The 19,432-nt window shown below is 39.3% G+C and overlaps 3 protein-coding genes and 1 long non-coding RNA gene across 4 annotated transcripts; 2 read left to right on the top strand and 2 right to left on the bottom strand.

Annotated features, from left to right (window-relative positions):
• Positions 1–928: 928 nt before the first annotated feature.
• Positions 929–4,116, top strand: LOC112569463 (D(2) dopamine receptor-like). The gene is made up of 3 exons (XM_025247255.1): positions 929–1,048; positions 1,140–2,528; positions 3,087–4,116. Exon 2 carries the CDS (start codon positions 1,154–1,156, stop codon positions 2,216–2,218), a length of 1,065 nt encoding a protein of 354 aa, XP_025103040.1. The 5' UTR covers positions 929–1,048; positions 1,140–1,153; the 3' UTR covers positions 2,219–2,528; positions 3,087–4,116.
• A 2,370-nt stretch (positions 4,117–6,486) lies between these two features.
• LOC112569570 lies at positions 6,487–8,195 on the top strand. The gene is made up of 2 exons (XR_003100461.1): positions 6,487–7,157; positions 7,469–8,195. It is a non-coding gene; the product is annotated as an uncharacterized LOC112569570 (long non-coding RNA).
• A 3,243-nt stretch (positions 8,196–11,438) lies between these two features.
• LOC112568872 lies at positions 11,439–13,627 on the bottom strand. Its single transcript, XM_025246386.1, has 2 exons — positions 12,892–13,627; positions 11,439–12,592 (listed from the first exon to the last, which is right to left on the bottom strand). The coding sequence occupies exon 2, from the start codon at positions 12,458–12,460 to the stop codon at positions 11,480–11,482; it is 981 nt and encodes a 326-aa protein (XP_025102171.1). The 5' UTR covers positions 12,461–12,592; positions 12,892–13,627; the 3' UTR covers positions 11,439–11,479.
• A 127-nt stretch (positions 13,628–13,754) lies between these two features.
• LOC112568871 lies at positions 13,755–19,061 on the bottom strand. Its single transcript, XM_025246385.1, has 3 exons — positions 18,896–19,061; positions 14,635–15,925; positions 13,755–14,387 (listed from the first exon to the last, which is right to left on the bottom strand). Exons 1-3 carry the CDS (start codon positions 19,032–19,034, stop codon positions 14,195–14,197), a joined length of 1,623 nt encoding a protein of 540 aa, XP_025102170.1. The 5' UTR covers positions 19,035–19,061; the 3' UTR covers positions 13,755–14,194.
• Positions 19,062–19,432: the final 371 nt, after the last annotated feature.

Raw genomic sequence — 19,432 nt, 5'->3', positions numbered from 1 at the left:
ACAATCGAACGCCCACTTGCATTGTAAATGATATGTCAAAGCATTTGAACTACTCAGTACTAAAAACAAACTCTATGCTCTTAATAAAAGAATAGCATTCTGAGTACAGAATGTTTCCTTTGTTATCAAACAGAAATCTTCCATCTTGTTAACATCATTTTCTATCCGCTAGTGACACTTGGAGAGATGATCAACAGTGTTGATAGTGATGGCGGATGTAGCGAGTGTTAAAAGATGAAGTGCCGAATCCTTCCATCTCAAACATATAAATACATGAGCGTGCTCAAACTATTTCGTAAATAGTTTCGTTTTTGTATAGACATGCTATTTCCTACTACATTCCTGGCCACGAAACCCACCTGGACTGGATGCCACCCGAAACCAAATCTGAGAGTCGGGGGAAACGGGGTGTGCGGTCCAGAAACAAATTAAGGCAATGCAAATCTTGTCATATGCAGTGATGGGAAAATGTTCTGTCGATGTGAAAACAAAATGATCTGGTCTTACATACAACACCTTGAAACTACCTTTGACATAATAAGCGGTGAATTTATTTACTGCAAGTTGAGGAAAACACTACCGAATACCACCGATGACCATCGCAACTACTTCCTTTATCACCTATACGTGAGTATTAACATCTTAGGTTCCTGTTATTTTGTAACCCAACTATTAGTTATTGTCATATTTCTTGATGCGGATTTTTCTAGCATTCACTAATCACGGACATTAGCAAATGAAATACCCTTTTTTTAATAAACGACTCAGGTAAAATGTTTTAAAATATTTCCGTGTGGAATGTTTCTGTCTTCAAGTGCGAGTTGTGTCAAATTGTTTCAAGGTGTAAAATTTCGTAAGCATCAGTTCGTCATTGTTTTATCAAAGTCTATCTTTATCTGCGATTTGTATCAGTTCATCGTCGTCATTGCTCCAATCAAAGACGATTTCCACTTTAACTATGGCTATTGCTCCTTTCGTTCTTCGTTCTCAGTGTCTCCACGCTTGTAATTCGAGCAGCAGGTCTTCTTCATCATCAAATACAGCAATTGTATGTCACTAGTCTCAAATATATAAAACTTTAAAGAGATGCATATTCCAGTTTTGAAAACATTGAACTACGACTTTTTCTTTGTTTTCAGAAACTTTATCGAGGATGACGACAGTTTCTACGAGTGCCTGCAACTTCTCCCATCAAGAAGACAACAGCACACAAAGAGAAATAAACTTTTGTTTGGAATACCTCAACTATGCAGCGTTTAATAGCCTCTTCCCTTTGGTTGTACTTCTAATTGTGATTATCATTGTCGGCTTTTGCGGGAACCTCCTCGTCTTCTCCGTGTACTTCAAACAGTTCGATGCCAGCGCCACGCGTGTGTTCGTGCTGGCCATGTCCGCCTGCGATCTCCTCACCAACGTATTTTTACTGAACTGGTTGATTCATAATATGAGATACAAATATACAAAAGGGGATATTTTCTGCAAATTTCAATTTAGTTTGGCAACATGTCCAATTTTCATGTCATTCCAGATCCTCGTGTGTGTCGCCCTGGATCGTCGCCGCCGCATCTGCCAGATTCATAAACGACAACTGAACGCCCGACAAGCGACTTACCTGTTGATTTTCCCTTTTATTTTGGTCCTTTGTATTGTTTGTCCTTTTGCAGTTTTGTACGGCGCAAAGACTTTAGAGACTGACTTACCTGAAATAAAAGGAACTACTTGCGGGTTTGCGGATACACAATTTGGAAGAAAAGTAAAAATAGCTTATGGCGCTACCATTGGAACTGGCTATGGAGTCGGCTTTGCATTACTGACATTTTCTTACATGCAGATCTCTCGCAAAATTTATCACCAGAAAAAGAAGATTGAAAAACTGAATATTACAGCGCTTTCTCCCGAGGACAAGCATAAAAACAAAGGGAATGCTAAAAACACGGACGAAGTGGAAATAGAGTTTCAGAAAAATACTCCTTCTAATGATTTCGAAACCACAACCGATTGTCCAGATCTTTCTGATCAAAAAGAACGAATGCGTTTGGAGATGACGACGAGCGACTTTGTCGAACGCCCGGTGAATGTAGGCCCTTGTTCAAACTTGCGTCATCCCCAGGACATATCTGCTCGAAAAAAATATGTTATCATGATGAACATAACAGACAAGATGTCTACAGACGCACACGGACTTCCAAAAAGTCTACTGGGCCGAGGGGGAAAGTAGAAAGTACCTCTGGAAGGTCGACTCCAGAATGTTCCATCAAAAATTCGATTCCAGCGAGCAAGAAAGTGTCCAAGAGTGAAGCGACTTCTGCATCAGCGAAAAAAATTTCAGCCTCTTCAGTTCTAGAGAGGTTCGCAGGGTTTCATGCAAAACATACAGGTCACGTTTGCTTGGAAACTACCCAAGATCTCCGTTTTCAAAAAGCTTGGCGGAAACAGCGTCGTAAGGCATTTTTTTCCAAAACGACTCTTATGATGTTTGTGTTGAGTGTCGCAACCCTTGTCGTCTATGTCCCTTACATCACTGTGGTGTGAGTATTCAAGGACTCGTGAGATGTATTTTGTTTAATGAATCGGTGAAGTTGGACCCAATATAATATTACTCTTCATCTCATTAAATAACCCCGTCGATTTTTGAGATACACAGCTACAGCCCTTCCTATCCACTACATGACGTCACAGTTGTGCACAGCTAGCCTCCATATGGTCCCACGTTTTCATTGGTTGAGGCCTTGACATAGTAACAATTTCCTTGCCCAATCGTAATGTTCTTCCGTAATTAAGGCGTGTATCTTAAGAACCGATGTGGTGTGTTCACTAAGTTTTAAGAAAATAATAAAAAAAGGTATATTTTTAAATTACATGATGTACTCTATCTAACAAATAGAGGCGCATAGAAAACGGTTATGTTTATGATGTTGATAACATGAATATTATTGTGAGTAAACATTGCTAGTAAATCAGATATATCTTTAAATGTCAGGCTATCTACATGTTTTACTGTCAATCATAACTAGCCTCTGCTTTTTTAGTGTTCTAATACACTTTTCTCCTTTTTATTTGCTGGTATTTACTTTCTGGCTTCACAGACTGCTTCAAATCCAATCCACAAGAGTTCATATGAACACACAGCAACTGAAAATCATCTTTCGATCCTTTCCAATCATCAACAGTGTCATCAACCCTTTTATCTACAGCTTCTGCAATCCAAAGTTTCGCCAGGAGTGTCGTCGGTTTCTGAAGAAGTGCAGTAACACCATTTATCCAAGGATGTGATTTTTTTTTTCCTTTTACAATAAATGTTTTCTATCTTTAATGGTTGGATGAAGCAACGATTTTTACAAAATGTGCGTACTGCACGAAGAAAGTAATTACATCCTTATTCAGAGACCACTATTCACACTCGAAAAATCGTGGCGAAAAAGAATTCTGTGAAAGTGCAAACTTATTACTCGTGGATTATCTAACAACCTAGGTTTCCAGAAGTGAATTGTGCTGGGCTAACAGTGTTCTTGGTCATCCTACCAACTTTGACTTTTATTCACAAAGCATGTGTATACAGAAATATGAATTTGTTATACACTGCTGATACATTTCAGTGACTGGTTCGGTAAGAAAAATAATCCAAAAAAAAAAATCGACGGTCAAGTGTAGCGACAACATAAAGAACAGATCAGTGAAAACGAACCACAGATGCACTGGGAAATTAGTGTGAGCATACCGAAGACTAAACAGCATATCCCTACACGTTAAATGGAATTCACCTGGTGTAAGGGAAGTAATCGAATGACTCTATAGAAAGGTTGCACATCATGATGCTCTGAAGCCCTTGCTTGAAACTTTATCAAACGTTTGGTTTACTGAGATATCGCTCTCTTTTCTTGAAATGCATGAAAATATTTTTTCATATATCTTTTAAGAAATTGTGATTGACGATTGATAATGCTTTAGGTCTCTCTCTCTTAATTATCTCCCTTCATGAGACATTCTTGCCTTGTTTCCTGCTATTTTCCTATAAGGTAAAAAAAGGTAAAGGTCGTCCCATAACCTTTAAAGGTCGTTTGGGGAGTGAGGTGTTAGAGACCCCACTTTTCTCGGGGCCAGCTTTTTACATGAGGGTGGTGCCCATTCTCCTCGCTGCCTCACCTTCCCCGACCCTCTATGGAGTCAGGTAATTCCCTTCAGCTGGGTCGACTGGGGGAAGTTTGCTTTATCGGGAATTGAACCAGCGCGCTCTCGGTTCGGACGCCAACGCTCTAACCACTCGGCCGGCCTCTTCCCATAACTGGCTCATATTTAATTTTTCTATTTTACAAAGTAAAATGCAACCTTGGTTGTTTACACCGGATAACACAATTTCGTGATTGTTTTATAACATTTTTATCAACGCTTTATATATATATATATGCAGTAAATATAAATGTACATGATGTATATACAACATCAAAATTTGAAGTATCTATGACAAAAGTGAGCAGGACTGATGAATGACTGAGGATTTGTTTATTTTTTGTCTGTTAAGATAACTTGCTGAAGTCTGCAATAAACATATCATCTTTTTGTCTTAGCTGGGCCGAATTTAGTTTTTCCTACAGTTTGTGTGAAAGGAACAAGTCGAACGAGTGAAATGAAGCTGTTCTAGTGTGTGTATTTATATGTACCTATGCGTGTGTGTGTATATATATATATAGGCTCAGTACTTAAGTTAGTACTTCAGTGTTCTTCTGTATTCACATCGTTTAACCACCCCATGGACAAAGGTGTAAGAACAAGTTGGAACAGGTGTAAGATACAGAACAAAACAATTATGGATGTCACTCGTTCTATCTCAAGCATTGTCTACGTGTCCAAATATGCAGCCAACCATGACAAAGAACAAAGTTAGTCTTAATTTTCACTTAATCCTGGTGTGATGCTCACTTCCAATCAATCCTCAGAAACATTCGTTTGACAGACTTACTGTCTGTACATACACAAGAGACTGTCTTACAATGATGGCACACACCTTGGAGTACAGAGCTATGTCAATGTGTGTATATAATTATCTATTGCGTATCTCTTCATGTGTCTACGATTATTAACGTATTTAGCTAGAGCTTAGTCTATCAATGTGTCTTGTCTATAGGACTAAGACTAAACATGTATCTATACGATTCTCTCTTATGTCTATGTCTGTCTTTAATTAATGATACTTAAAGATGTCGACAACTTGTATCAGGCTTCTGAGTGTTTACTTCCTCAGTTTTACATCCACTGGACAGCAATACACCGGTTATTCTTCTTTTTTTTAATCAACGAGTCTGTTAAAAAATTTAAAACACTTTCATGTAGAATCTCTGTGTGCAACTTGTTTCAAGGAGTAAAATTTCGTCAAGTTCAGATCGTCATTGTTTATCAATTAATCTTCATGTGCGTATCACTTCATCGTCATCATTGTTACAAACGTCTTCCCCTCTATCTCTGACTATTATTACTGCTCTCTTCTACTACGAGTTCGACCTACATCTCCGAGTCTGCCCTCTGGATGTACTCACTTCTTCACCCGACAGTGACATCTTCACATCACACATCTACCTCTCACAGGTACCACCAGTGCTGATCGAGTAGTCCTTTGACATTTCAAGAATACAACTACTGTCTTTCGTCGTAGACTTTACACTTCTGATATAGCTCTTATATGGACTTCTTATCTAAAGCTTCAAAGATATGCATTTCAGTTTTAATACCTTCCTAAATAATTTCGTATTTCTTTTCAGAAATATCATCAAGGATGACTGCAATTTATACGAGTGCCGGGAACTTAACTCAACAAGGGACATTACAAAAAGAAACCATCACACCGGAAGAAAAAAACTCTTATTTGAAAAAACTAGACTATGAAACATTCATTCAGTTACTTCCTTATTTTGTATTTCTAATTGTGTTGATCTTAGTCGGCGTCTTCGGTAACCTCCTTGTCTTCTTCGTGTACTTCAAACAGTTCAAGGCCAGCTCTACCCGTGTATTCGTGCTGGCCATGGCCGTCTGTGATTTCCTGGCCAGCATCTTTACATTGGCGTGGATGCTGCAGGATATGAGATACAGATATACAAGCGTGGATATTTTCTGCAAACTGAAGAGGTTATTTAGCACACTCCCAATTTTTATGTCCTACCTGATCCTCGTGTGTGTCGCCCTCGATCGTCGCCGTCGCATCTGCCAGTTTCACAAACGACAACTGAACCCACGACAAGCGACTTACCTGATGATACTCGCTGTTATTGTCACCGTTTGTGTTGTTTGTCCTTTCGCCTTTCTGTACGGCGTAGAGCCTTTAGAGACTGACTTACCTGAAATAACAGGAACTACTTGCGGATTTTCGAATTTACCATTTGGAATAAAAGTAAAACAAGCTTACGGCGTTACCATGGGAATCGTCTATGGTGTCGGTTTTGTACTACTGATATCATCCTACATGCAGATCTCTTACAAATTTATCACTTGAGAAACAATAAGATTGTACGATTAAATGTTAGTGAGGTTTCTCACGCGAACAAGCATACCAAACTATCGAAAAACAACGGCAAAGAACAGAGTGAGTTCAACAAAAGTATTTCTGCCCCTGACTTCGACACCAGATCTTGTTTCTCAGAACGTAGTTTAAAGATGGAGACGAGGGACTTTGTCGAGTGCCCGGTGAATGTAGACAGTAGTTCAAGCTCGCATCGTCCCCATGACATGACTGCTACAGGAAAAAATGTCTTGAAGATAACTGTCACGACAAACATGACGCAGAAGATGTCTACAGACGCCCAGAGAAATCCAGAAGGTGTACCAAAGCGAACTTAAGAGGTCAGCTAGGATCATCAGCGGGTAACTTTACGACGAGGATTCCGGAAAGTTCCATCAAGAAGTCAGTTACGACGAGTATGAATGTGTCCAAGAGAAAACCGTTGTCGGAATCATTGAAGACAAATATCAGCTGTTGAGAGCTGTACAACCTTGCCTGGAGAAAGAACGAGGCAAGATAGCATAAAAACCAGCGAAAGGTCACCAGATCTTCGTTTTCAATCTTCCAGGTTGAGTCACCGTAAGAAGGCGCTTCTTTCCAAAACGACTCTAATGATGTTTGTGTTGAGTGTCGCAACTCTTGTCTTCTATGTCCCTTACATCGCCGTGATGTAAGTATTTAAAGATTCGTGAGGTCCACTTTTTTCACCTAGTTTGAAGTAAATAAGAAAATACGTACATCTTATATTTCACTTTTTACAATCAGTTATCTGTTGTGCTCTCTTCAACAATCAGAGTCCTTTGGAGACATTTTTATCACGATATTGGTAAAGTAAGTGACTGATAATGTTATGCAAGTGCAAATGTTTGTTAGAATGTCAGTCTATCTGCATGTTATACTATCAATCGCGTCCAGAGAGTTCTTTTGTATTGTTGTGATACACACTTCAGTTTTGCTGGTCTTTCATTTCTGACTTTACAGGGCATTTGGCAGAAACAACAAGAACACTCTTACCACCACCCAGCGACTGAACATGAATTTAGTCTCGCGATGCTTTCCATTCCTCAACAGTGTCATCAACCCTTTTATCTACAGCTTCTGCAATCCAAAGTTTCGTCAGGAGTGTCGTCTTTTTCTGACGAAGATCCGTAACACCCTTTATCCACAAATGTGATTTTTCCTTTTGCAAAACAATTTTCCTATTTTTAGTATGTGGATGGAGCAAAGACATTTAGTGTGTTTACTAACCGTACATTATTCACACTTGAAAAAAATCAAGAATTCTGCGAAAGTGTAAACTGATTATCTTACATTTTTACACGGTATGGATTATCTAACAACCTAGATTTCCTGAACGAACTTCGTTTGGACTTCATAAAGCATGTATATATTCTATTACTGTATCTGAGTTAGGTCGATTGTAGATAGAGTGCATAACACCCTGACACCTGTGTATCAATGAATTCGGAGGATATTTACTCAAATCGCTGTACCAGCCGGTGTTTCATCAAAGGTGTTCCCCTTTGATAACTCTTATCTTGGTGAAACAGGGCAAAAATCTTAATTCTCAATTCTCTTGAACACAAATTGTTTTTCTAGACTTAACAAATAATGGAAATAATTGTACAAAAATGTTTGATATATACTATTATTGATTATCTGAATGAAAGGAAACGTTTAAATCGAAAATGAATATTGCAGTCAACATGTTGCCCATTGTGTTGTTTTTTTTTATTCTTCATTATTTACCAAATACAAATAAATTAATATTTTTGTGTTCTAGTACATAGAAGAATATCGTTTGGGTTAAAATGAATCACTCTGACATTCTGTAGTTTCTTGCATGCTTTTTCAATTGTTCAAATGTTTCTTGCGTTAATTAACGGATGTGCTGGAATGTGTGAGTACAGTGCTCATTCGCAAGCCCGGGTACATTGTAGGTAGACACATCACTCGTCAAGAGTGTAAGACGTGTCTCGTCGCGGTCTCCGAGTGAAGTAGGTTTCTTCTTCTTGTTGATAGTCATGTAATGCAATTTTGATGACTGCTTATTAAATGTGAAAAAATGCTTTTTAGACTGTTTATTTTGATACAAGAATTGAAGGTTTTTTCCTTCAACACAGAGAACGAAAAAGAATGAATGAGACAGGAGAAGGAGTAATAGGAGTTGCAGGTTTATCTGAGAAAGTATTTGGTGCAACACGACCGTATACGTGAGCATTTGTCAAGTGGAAAATAAATCATCCACACTGACCTTACTTGTCTTGGGGACCTTTGTTGGACTTTCCCATTTTTATCCGAGAATGCCGAGGTATATGGATGACCTCTTTGACATGGACAGAATAGCCAAGTGTTCGTGCATTATTTTTGAGTCACGGATATGTGTGTAACATATGGTGGCATGTGAGTAATATGTGTAATGTGTGTGTAATGTGTAGTATGTTTCGTACGTGTTGATATCGTGGGTCTGCCGATGACACAGCACCGAACCATGACAAACGTCTTATTAGAATCTTTTGGATTGTATTCACGATAACCCTTCACGGTTTCAGGACTATGTCAAATACTGATTTCATGACAGTCACGAACTTTTAATTTTATTAGTACATAGAGAGCGAGAACGAGCGTGGATGGTCTATTAGTGTATTTATTGACTATTAATAATAAGTATTTTTCTCTTTCTTGGATGTAAGACTTTTGAGATGTACTATTCATCAAACATTCCTATCTTCTTATGTCTTCGTACGGTTGGTTTACTGGCTTAGAGAATAATTGTAGCCTTCATTTTCCAGTAATTTTTTACTTTCATCGATCTGTGTTTTAATCTACTCTAACCGTGGATATTTTTTTATTGCGAATGTAGTTAATAATTAGCGGTGACTGGTCATAGCTAGTGATGTTTTGTGTTATTTTTTTTTCTTGTAATGTCCTTGGCACGGAACAAAGAATATACACAACTCGAGCAACCTAAGGCAATCGTTTTGTTCTTTGTTATTAGAATGAGCAATCGCATGGCTTTAATAAGTTGTGAGACCTGTATGTGTGTGTGTGAAGCTTGAGAATGATTATGATACATGGTAAGCAACTGCTGCATTTAGAAGCTGAAAGATTTCTCTACAAATTGCTTTCCTGTAGCTACCGACATGATTACTGTCCTTCTTTCAATTCTAATAACTATTTTTTTAGGTGTTTTGAATTGTTTTATTAGGGGTTGAGGATTTGCGATACGTGTCCATGCGTGGCATGTTCCAAGTATTTTCTGACACTGTAGTGCGAGAATTACTATGAATTGTGTGTTTTTGGACTACTATCCTACTTCAAAAATTTATTTCTAAAAGTTTGGGTAAGCTGTGTGAACATTTTCTCAACTAACATCCAATGAAGTTATTACTAAAAGAACTTGTTTTTATGACATACAAATTATTCTTTACTTCTAACCATCACTGGTTAAAAGTCTGTCCTGTGGTTGACTTGCAAGAAATTTTTTATTTTGAGAAAAGGGGAATTAATAGACGCCTGATAAATGTCATAGATACAAGCATATCGTGTATTCTTATTATATAATTGAAGTGGTAGTGGCAGGAGGTCAGAGGAAGTGGATGATTATGACTCAGTCACATCCTAAAGAACAGATTTTCCTGGCAGTTAGGAAATGACTCAAGCCAAGTGAGGACTTCCCAGGGCTTTGTATATAACTGACGCCCTCAATGATGTCATCTTTGACATGAGTCCATAACGCAGAAATAGTCGACAACTGATTTTAATATAATATATTTAATATACATTTGTTTACACACCACACAGGGAAAATGACATTTAGCTTAGTTATGAAAGAACAGAATGCACAGGAAAAATTAAAGTTATGGCTATGAATAGGTCTGTGGACACATCGCATTGTGCACTTTGGTGAGAAACCGTCGACACTGAAGACGAAACTTTGGGTTACAAAAACTGTAGACGAAAGGGTTGACGACACTGTTGACGACAGGACAAAAGCGGCCGAGGAAGTACACATTCATCTTCCATGGACTGTTAAGGAGACTCGAATACTCGACTCTGACTAGCCTGTGGACAAAAATAAACAGAATATTTTTTTCTTTCAAAGTCTGTTTTGTAGCAATTTCTTTGCAATTACTGGATAAAGTTCAATGCCATATACTATTTCCAAAAGACATTGAGATACCGTTCTTCTGTTTTCTAGATGCTCCTCTACATACATCCCCATGCACAGTAATAGTCTGAACTCATAACTTCACATGTTTATATTTATATTTATTATTTAATATATAGATTTTCTATGTATTCATGTTATATACTCGTACAGTTATCTTTGTGTGTCTTAATTAAATGTGTTAATTAGCTGCGCAAGATAATTTTCTTAAGTCTACTCTTTATAAATCACCATACAGTTGTTGATGTTAGAAAATGAAAGAAAGGACTGGGCGAGACGAATACATGGGCTGTGGTCATGAAGCAGAGATACATTCGTAAACCCATTTGTTTACTTCCGTTCAGTGTCTCCAGTCGTGGAAAATAAATACATAACTAAAGAAGGAAAGACGAGGTCTAAGGTGTGTTTTAGTTTGTTTTGTTTTGATTTTTGTTTTTGTTTTGTTTTGTTTTGTTTTGTTTTGTTTTGCTTTGCTTTGCTTTGCTTTGTTTTGTTTTGTTTTGTTTTGTTTTTGGTTTTGGTTTTTGGGGTTTGGTTTGGTTTTGTTTGGGTTTTTTTTGTTTTTGTTTTTGTTTGTTTGTTTGTTTGTTTGTTTTTTTTGGGGGGTGGGGGGAATACTCACGATAGGGTGATGTAAGGCACGCAGCAGATGACTGTAGTAGCAGTCAGGACAAACATCATAAATGTCGTTCTGGACAAAAGCGCCCTCTTGCGTTGACCGAAGCCTGACCTTCTTGCACTTTCCTCAAGTCCTTCACGTTGGCTGGCCAAGTCTGAGGTGGCTGGCTGTGTTGTGTTTGGATTATCGAGAGATGTTACTGTTAAGGACTGTAGACTTGGGGCTGTGTTAACTTCGAGGGAGAAATCGCACGTGAAAAAGATAACTTTTGAATCTCTTTTGCCTTGCAGTCAATGTCTATGATGTCTGCTGGATATGAACATCCGGGACCCTCAGCTTCCATCGGGAAGTATTGCCTTTCGTGTGTGTTAATATTATCTTCTAGACTAGACTTGCGTTCACAGGACGTGGGTTTGTTCTTTGCATCGTGTGAAATGAAGCGAGTTTCTTTTTTACTTTTCCTTTTTGGTGGTTCTGTTCCGATTCCAGCACTTTCTTCCCGCACAGACAATTTTGTGTACTCTTCGGGTTCAAGATAACAGACGAAAGTACTTTCTGACATATTTTTCACTGAATCAACAATGTTTGCATTTCCAGTGAGAAGCCACTTTTTCTGCTGGTAACTTTGATACGAGATGTGTGAATACGAGGCTGTCAGCAGCACGAATCCCACAATGAAGTAGCCCATGAGTAGAAGGCCAACAACCCAACTCGCGTTTTCCCAAACCGTATGTGTAAACCAACAGGTTTTTCTGAGATGGTTGTCAAGCAGAGGCACTGCATCGTAGAAAAATGTGAAGGGAAACACGAGGGCAAAGGTCAGAGTGAACGGCACAATCAACAGGTAAGCCGCTTGTCGCGCGCTGAGTTGTCGTTTGTGAACCTGGCAGATTCGACGACGACGATCGAGAGCGACGCAGACGAGAGTCAGGTAAGACATGAGAACTGGAAAAGTCCCCAGAAACCACATAGTTCGACAGTAATGGCCATCTCTTGTGTAGCGGTATCTCATGTCCACAATCAACAAGGGCAACGTGGAGACGTTGGTCAGAAAATCGCAGACGGACATCTCCAGGACGAACACTCGGGTGGAGCTGGCCTTGAACTGTTTGAGATACACGAGGAAGACAAGAAGGTTGCCACTGACCCCAGCAGCAATAAGCACAGCTAGAAGAACAACCATGGGAAGTAATGTATTGAAAGTTTTCAAGTTAAGATGCTCGGATTTTCTCTGTGATGTTTTCTTGTAGAGAACTAAGGGTAGTTGAAGCCCAAGGGGTCACATCTTTTGTAAATGTCGTAGTTGATAATGTTTCTGAAAAAAATTAAAGGTTTTTTTTTAAATCTTTGCAATCTGACTCATGTAGAATTCAGCAAACAACTCGGGATAATTTACTTTATGGTAGAGCTGAGTACAGCACCCGGAGATGTGGTTTTCAATTATAAGGACGCGCGCACACACACATGCACGAATATTTGCACACTAGCATGTACAAAGAATTGTAATTTATTCATAAACGTACAAACATACACACAGAGATATATACATAAAGTATGCTCGTACATGCCACACGTATACACAAACTCTCATCACAGAACAAAAGACATACATACCATGAGAGAATGTTGTGAAACGTGGCTGCCATATGTTTGACATCTTCAGATGTACAAACACCTCCTCCACACAGCAATGACTTCAATTAGCACAGTTCACAGAATAAATATTGCAGTCTACTTTGATTTACTTATCAGTGTTCCTAGTAACTTCCTGTATTTATTTCTATTTATAGAGGACATCTGTCACACTAATTTGACCTCAGAGTCTGGTAAATAATCGGTGTGTGTAGGTCTGAACTTAGTACTAATATCTTATTTTATTGGTACAGAACTATCCTTCTATCTATCATTTAGTATTTTATTCAATTTAAAGCAGCCTTTTTCATGACTAACTGCATTTAAATTGTAAAACCTTTAAACAATGATTAACTGAATACACACATACCTTAAGCCACGTATAATGTTGATAGAAGTCTCTGGATAGTAAGAGAGAGAGCAATAATTACTTTACTCATATATTACTAGAGCAGTTTGTTCTGTATGTTCACTTCACTGTATTTTTTTCTTTTCTTTAGCCTTTTCTTACTTCTTTCCTTTTTCTATCTTCCTTCCTTCTTTTTCCATCCTTCCTCTTTCTTCTTCGTATCTTCGTCTTTCTTTCTTTCCCATCTTTTTTTCTTCTTTCTTTTCTTCTTTCTAAGTGTGTTTCTCTCTTTACACTATACTTAATCTATACTAGACCACATAATCAGTCACATTCATTAATCAGAACTCAATGAGGCTTACGCATCAGCAATCGTTTACTCAGATCTTAATAAGTAACATACAGAGTAATTATTGATAAAATAAAAAAGCAAGCACCAGCAGAAAATTTACGATCAGCATCGAACACAAGAGCATAACAACTAACTTAATGATTACATTCTTTATCAAATTTATTGAATACTTGCATTATCAATCTTTACTATATACAAAAAAAGGATTTGCACAAAAGGGAAACGCTATTTTCCGCTGTAGACTGCTTGACAGATACAAACTGCCAATAATTTTTTTAGTTGTTCATAGGTTCCAAACATAAAAATGAAATATTGATTGAGAGGAACACATATCCATTTAAAAAAACAGGTAATGAAAGTAACAAGAATAGTATAACAGCTTCTAACCCTGATCAAACGGTATTGTGAAGGTATTCCACAAGTGTCTATATATTTTAAACAACTTCATGAAATCAGTCAGGCAAGGAACGGCAATACAGTAATTGTTTACACCTCGTCTCACACCTTTTCGCACCATGTCACCTTTGTACACAGCAAGCCTCACACTTGTGTACAGGTCTCACCTGTGTCCACCAGGTAATTTCTCACACCTGTGTACAGAAGAAGTTGCGCACTTTGGTGAAAAATTGACGACACTGCAGACGAAACTTGGAGTTGCAAAAGCTGTAGATGAAAGGATTGATGACACTGTTGATGATGGGGAAGAAGCGGGCAAGGAAGTTCAAGTTCAAGGTCCAGGCGCTGAGACCAACATTGACATATTCCAGTTTGGCAATCCTGGGAACACAAGCACGTGGGACAATCATGATTCTTGTCACGATTGGATGACTACAACAACTACCTATCTACTAAATCCATTGATCTGATTATTGACAGTGTCCAGGTGTAAAACTTAACAATGGTGATCAGCTTAGCGATAGAATGTGAAAAAGATCTATTCCTTATTAAAGAGTTTTCTTTAGGACAAGATAAGATGTAATCATTCCAAAACAGACATAAATCGAACATTTTTTGAAATACTCACTTTACAGCCATATATGGAGAATAGCAGACAAGGGAGGTAACTGTCAAGACAAACATCATCACAGTTGTCCTGGATACAAACGCTCTCTTTTGCTGCCTTGGTTTTCCATCTTGATGGTTGGAACCAGGATTTGCTGTTTCTCCTTTACGACATCGACATCCGTTCTCTGTCTTCTTTGATGTTTCCGGATGGAGCGGGGTAGCTGTTGTGTCACGTGGACAATCCCCAAGAAAGCTTCGCGTGTCACCTCCTTTGGAAAGGTCGCTAGCTTCAGGAACAGGAGGACTGGTGACGAGGGGAGAGACTGTGATTTCAGGATCCTGTCCGAAATTCGAGGCTTCCACTCTTCGTATATCTTCACCGCCATTTCTCGTTTTCTTGACAAGCAAACTTTCTTCCTGGTCTGGCGAAGATGTTGATTCTTCCGAAACCGTTACGCTTTTGCTGGTGACGTCACTTCCAGGTGTATTCGTATCAGACGGTCCAGCCGATTCCGAGATAGACTCACTGGTTTTGTTCAGCTGCGTTTTCATTGCGTGGGAATTGGAGTTAAGGTTTGTCTGTCTGGCGAGCTTCTTTTTCTGCTGGTAAACTCGATGCGAGATTTGAATGTAGGAGGCAGCCAGCAGCACAAAGCCGACAGTGAAGTAGCTCATCAACACGAAGCCGAAGGCCCGTTTCACTCGGATCCCCACTGACGTGTCGAGATTATCGCACGTGCTGCCGGTTATTCCGGGTACATCAGTCTCCAGCGGTCTGGATCCGTAAAGAATGGTGAAAGGTATGGCGATTGAGCAGGCCAGGGTGAGAGGAACGGTGAGCAGGTAAGTCGCGTGACGGGCGCTCAGCTGTCGTTTACGAAACTGACAGATGCGGCGACGACGATCGAGGGCAACGCAGACGAGGATGAGAAAAGACATGGCGATGGGGAAGATCATCAAGAACGCCTTCATCTTGCAAAAGAAGTCTCTGCTGGTGTAGCTGTACCGCATGTCCTGAATCAGCCAGGGCAGGACCAAGACATTAGTGAAGAAGTCGCAGACGGCCATTTCCAGCACAAACACCCGCGTGGAGCTGGGCTTGAACTGCTTGAGGTAGACGAGGAAGACGAGGAGGTTGCCGCTGACGCCAACGACAATCAGCACGACTAAAAGGACAACCATTGGAACTAGTTTGATAAAAGTTTCATAGTTCAACTTTTCCAGGTAGTCATCAATTTCCTCTTGTGTCCTGTTGCCGTCTTGAAAGGAGGTTGAGTTCCAGATACTCTCAGTACTCATGGACGCCATCGCTGAGAAAAAATAAGTATATTAAACTGTGTATATCTTCAAAAAAGGTTAAACATGATCAACATTTAGATAAACGTAAAATCATCCGCATAAATGTTTGTATGGTTCGTTTGTTTTTTAACTGCCCTCTTCTCCTGATCAACCCATGATGATGATGAGGAGGAGGATCTTTTCACATCTTTTCGGGACGGTTACTTAGCAGACTGTTTTGAGGTCAAGAGTCAGATGAAGCCGTGCACTCAGATGAGGTCACCCAGTCTTGACCTTTAAGTGACTTCAACGAGTTATTCTTATTGCTTTGGCCTACATCTGGATATCAGTGCATACGACTTATATAACAATAGTCTAGAAACTGCTGCCACCACCTTCAGCAGCAGCAGCAGCAATACCAACGCCGCCAATAGCAACAGTACCACAAGCCTGACCGTTGAGAGTAATGTGTTACAAGTATATAGGCCAAGTATCTTCCTCATCCTTAAGAAGGTCTCTCTTCTCCTATGTCTATCTGTACGTTTGTGCGTCCCTCTGATTTTATTAGTTCTCTCTGTCTCTCTTGCTATTCTCCCTTTCTCCCTCCTTTTTTTCTGATTTATTGGTCTCTCATACACACCCTCTTTGTTTCACACTTCATCTCCTCTTCTATCTCTTTTACTCATTCTCACACTTTCACATCTTCTTTCCCCTCTCTTTTTTTCTTTTCTCCCTCTCTCTTTCCGAACTTTTTCTCTCGTCCTCCGTCCACTATTTCTCTACCTATCTATCTTTCTAATTTTTTGACACATTCTTTCTCCTTCACTTTTTGCAGCTGTTCTTCTATCGTCCTTCCTTATCTTTCTTTGCTCTCTTCTTGTGTGTGTTTTGTGTGTGAATGTGTATTTTTGTGTACACGCGTACGTAAGGGTATGTACGTGTGTATATTAATGCGCGTATGTGTATGTTGTGTGTGTGTGTGTGGCTGCATGTCCGTACGTCTTTCTAAATTTTTACTTTCTTTATCTCATTCTTTATTTATTTTTTCCCTTTCTCTCTCTCTCCGTTATCTTTTCCTCTTTATTCTCTCTTCAGTTTATTTCATTTTCTCACCCCTAGCCTTTGTCTCACTATCTCTGTAACTTGTACACATTTTCTAACCCCGTCCATCTCTTTCGCACATTTTATATCCTCTTGCCTCTTCCTACCCCAACCCTCTTTATCTGTCTCTCTCTTCAGTTTCACGCCCTCGTGACGCACTCTCCTTCCTTCCGTGCTTTCCGGTGCAACCATTGTCAAAACTTCCTGTTAGTTTTCCTGGGCAGTACCGTTAGCCCCACGTCCAAGCCTCGTTGCTTTCTCTTACAACCGCGCATCTTTTCTGCAGCTGCACAACGCTTAAGCATTAAGATGAAGCTCCACAAACATGTAGATATATGTATGAACTGATATATATTTATATGTGAACATACATATAAAACAAGATTCCCTGAAGCAAATGCTACAAAGGGTTACTTGGATGCTCACCCATTGCTGATGTGAATCCTGCAAATCACAAACTGCAAAGGAAGTAACAAGATATAGAGACCATTGGTCAACGAAAAATTCGATCTCATCTGTCTATTCAAAACTGGAAAATACAGAAAATCACAGACAATCCAGTATACAGAGCAGCTAAAGGAGGATGTAGAGATAAAAGTTGATGATAAACTCAGAATAGATCGTGGTCAAAACATAAAACACAGAGCCTCAGTCTTTTCGGCGAGGGGATATCACTTCGAAAAAACACTCTGTATAAATATATACATGTATATAAGCTCTGATGTAAAAGATTTCAATAGGTTACATACCATTGTGTTGGTTTGACAAACGTATGGGGCAGTTTGAGAGATACAGAAAAGTTACACTGCAACACTGGCAGCTTGTGTCTGCTATAACAAACTTTGTCACAGTCCTCCCCTAGTAAGACATTCAACAAGGAAGTAGATTCTGATGCAGTGCAAAAGAAAGAGTTCAGGATGCAATTAATCACACCCGCTGCACAACATTCCATGGCCAGGTGGAGGGGTTTGAAAACCGTGTTGTTTGCTTTTCTCATTCATTTTGTAGCGATGACATGTGACCACAGGTTAAATTCCCCATTTGCCAAGGTCTTTGTCAGTCTTCGCTTCCTCCAAAGAGAAAAGAAAACGCTGAGCGAGATGTGACCTAGAGAAAATGTTTCACAGATAACAATGCCTGCCCGTGTTATCTGCTTCTTCATTTACAAAGGGTGGCCTGGTGGCACAACGGTTAGTGCCTGTCGCCAACACAGTGAGTGTTAGATGACCTGGGTTCACATCTCGACTCAGACACCCAGTCCCTGCTCCGCATATCCCACCTGTTTACACCTGTTTACACCTCTTGCCCTAATTGCTGGCTAGGCTTATTCCACCTTCCCCTCCACCACCCACTTACAACGGTTTCTCTCTCTCTGTTATACCGGAACTATTTATACACGATCATTCTGATCCTTCTTCCTTCCTCTTACATTCTCTAACTTTGTAATCAGGACACACGGTGAGTCTAAAACATTATGCGACGAGCAGCTCAAACAATAACAGCAATAAATCATATACATAAGCTACTAACAGCAGCATCAGTTTAACCCACAATTATTCATAAAACAGGAATACAGTGCGCTTCGTACTGCCATAATACAGGGTTAAAGTTTTACAGTAATGAAATGAATCTATCCAAGTACAAAACTACATTTAATATTTATAGAAAGATATTGAGCTAACACTGGCTGAACAGTTATTTCCGGACATCAATGTCACATCCTAACTTTAATTGCAAAGATTTCTTTTCAAAGATCTCAAACAATTTTTTCACTTTTTTATTATTATTTTTTAATTTTAAAAAATTATTCACTAAGGTGAATATTCTTATTTTATGAGAAAACTATTCACTAAAGTTTATGTGTGTATCAACCAGGATCCAAGAAACAAAAGTGTACTTACTGTTTCTTCCAAGAGTTGAGTTTAACAAATGAGTTGAGTTGTACCAAGACTGGTACAGCGCTGGTCTTACCACTGGGCTTCCCCACGAGTCTATTGTTAGCTTTGGACACAACTCGACACGCAAATATCTTGTGCGCATGTCTGGTGACCCTCCTACCGCCTGCTCAGACTACAAAGTTTGTCGCGGCAGTGAAACGAGGAAAAGAAAGAAACAGGGGAAGTAAGTGAGTGATGAGATAAAGTAAAAGTATGCTTATCTCCCTTGTTGAGTTGACTTAATCACAGCAGAAGTTACAAAAGAGTTGGCTGTATCTCTCTCAACACACAAACACTCTCACACACACATTTTCTCTCTCCCTCACCCCTAAACACATCTCAAATTACACGTACACTTTTCTTAATCAAAAGATGTCGCTTACAGAATAAAGTTCCTAGATATAAATCGGTCTGGGGACACAATGCGTTGAGCACGTTGGTCAGAAATTGAACCTGATAGTCAATCCCCAACCCCCGAAACAATCTTTTCATCGTGTTACT

This window comes from Pomacea canaliculata, linkage group LG7 (assembly GCF_003073045.1).
Source record: "Pomacea canaliculata isolate SZHN2017 linkage group LG7, ASM307304v1, whole genome shotgun sequence".
Classification (NCBI taxonomy): Eukaryota; Metazoa; Mollusca; class Gastropoda; order Architaenioglossa; family Ampullariidae; genus Pomacea; species Pomacea canaliculata.
This window is presented reverse-complemented; position numbering and strand designations above follow the sequence as displayed.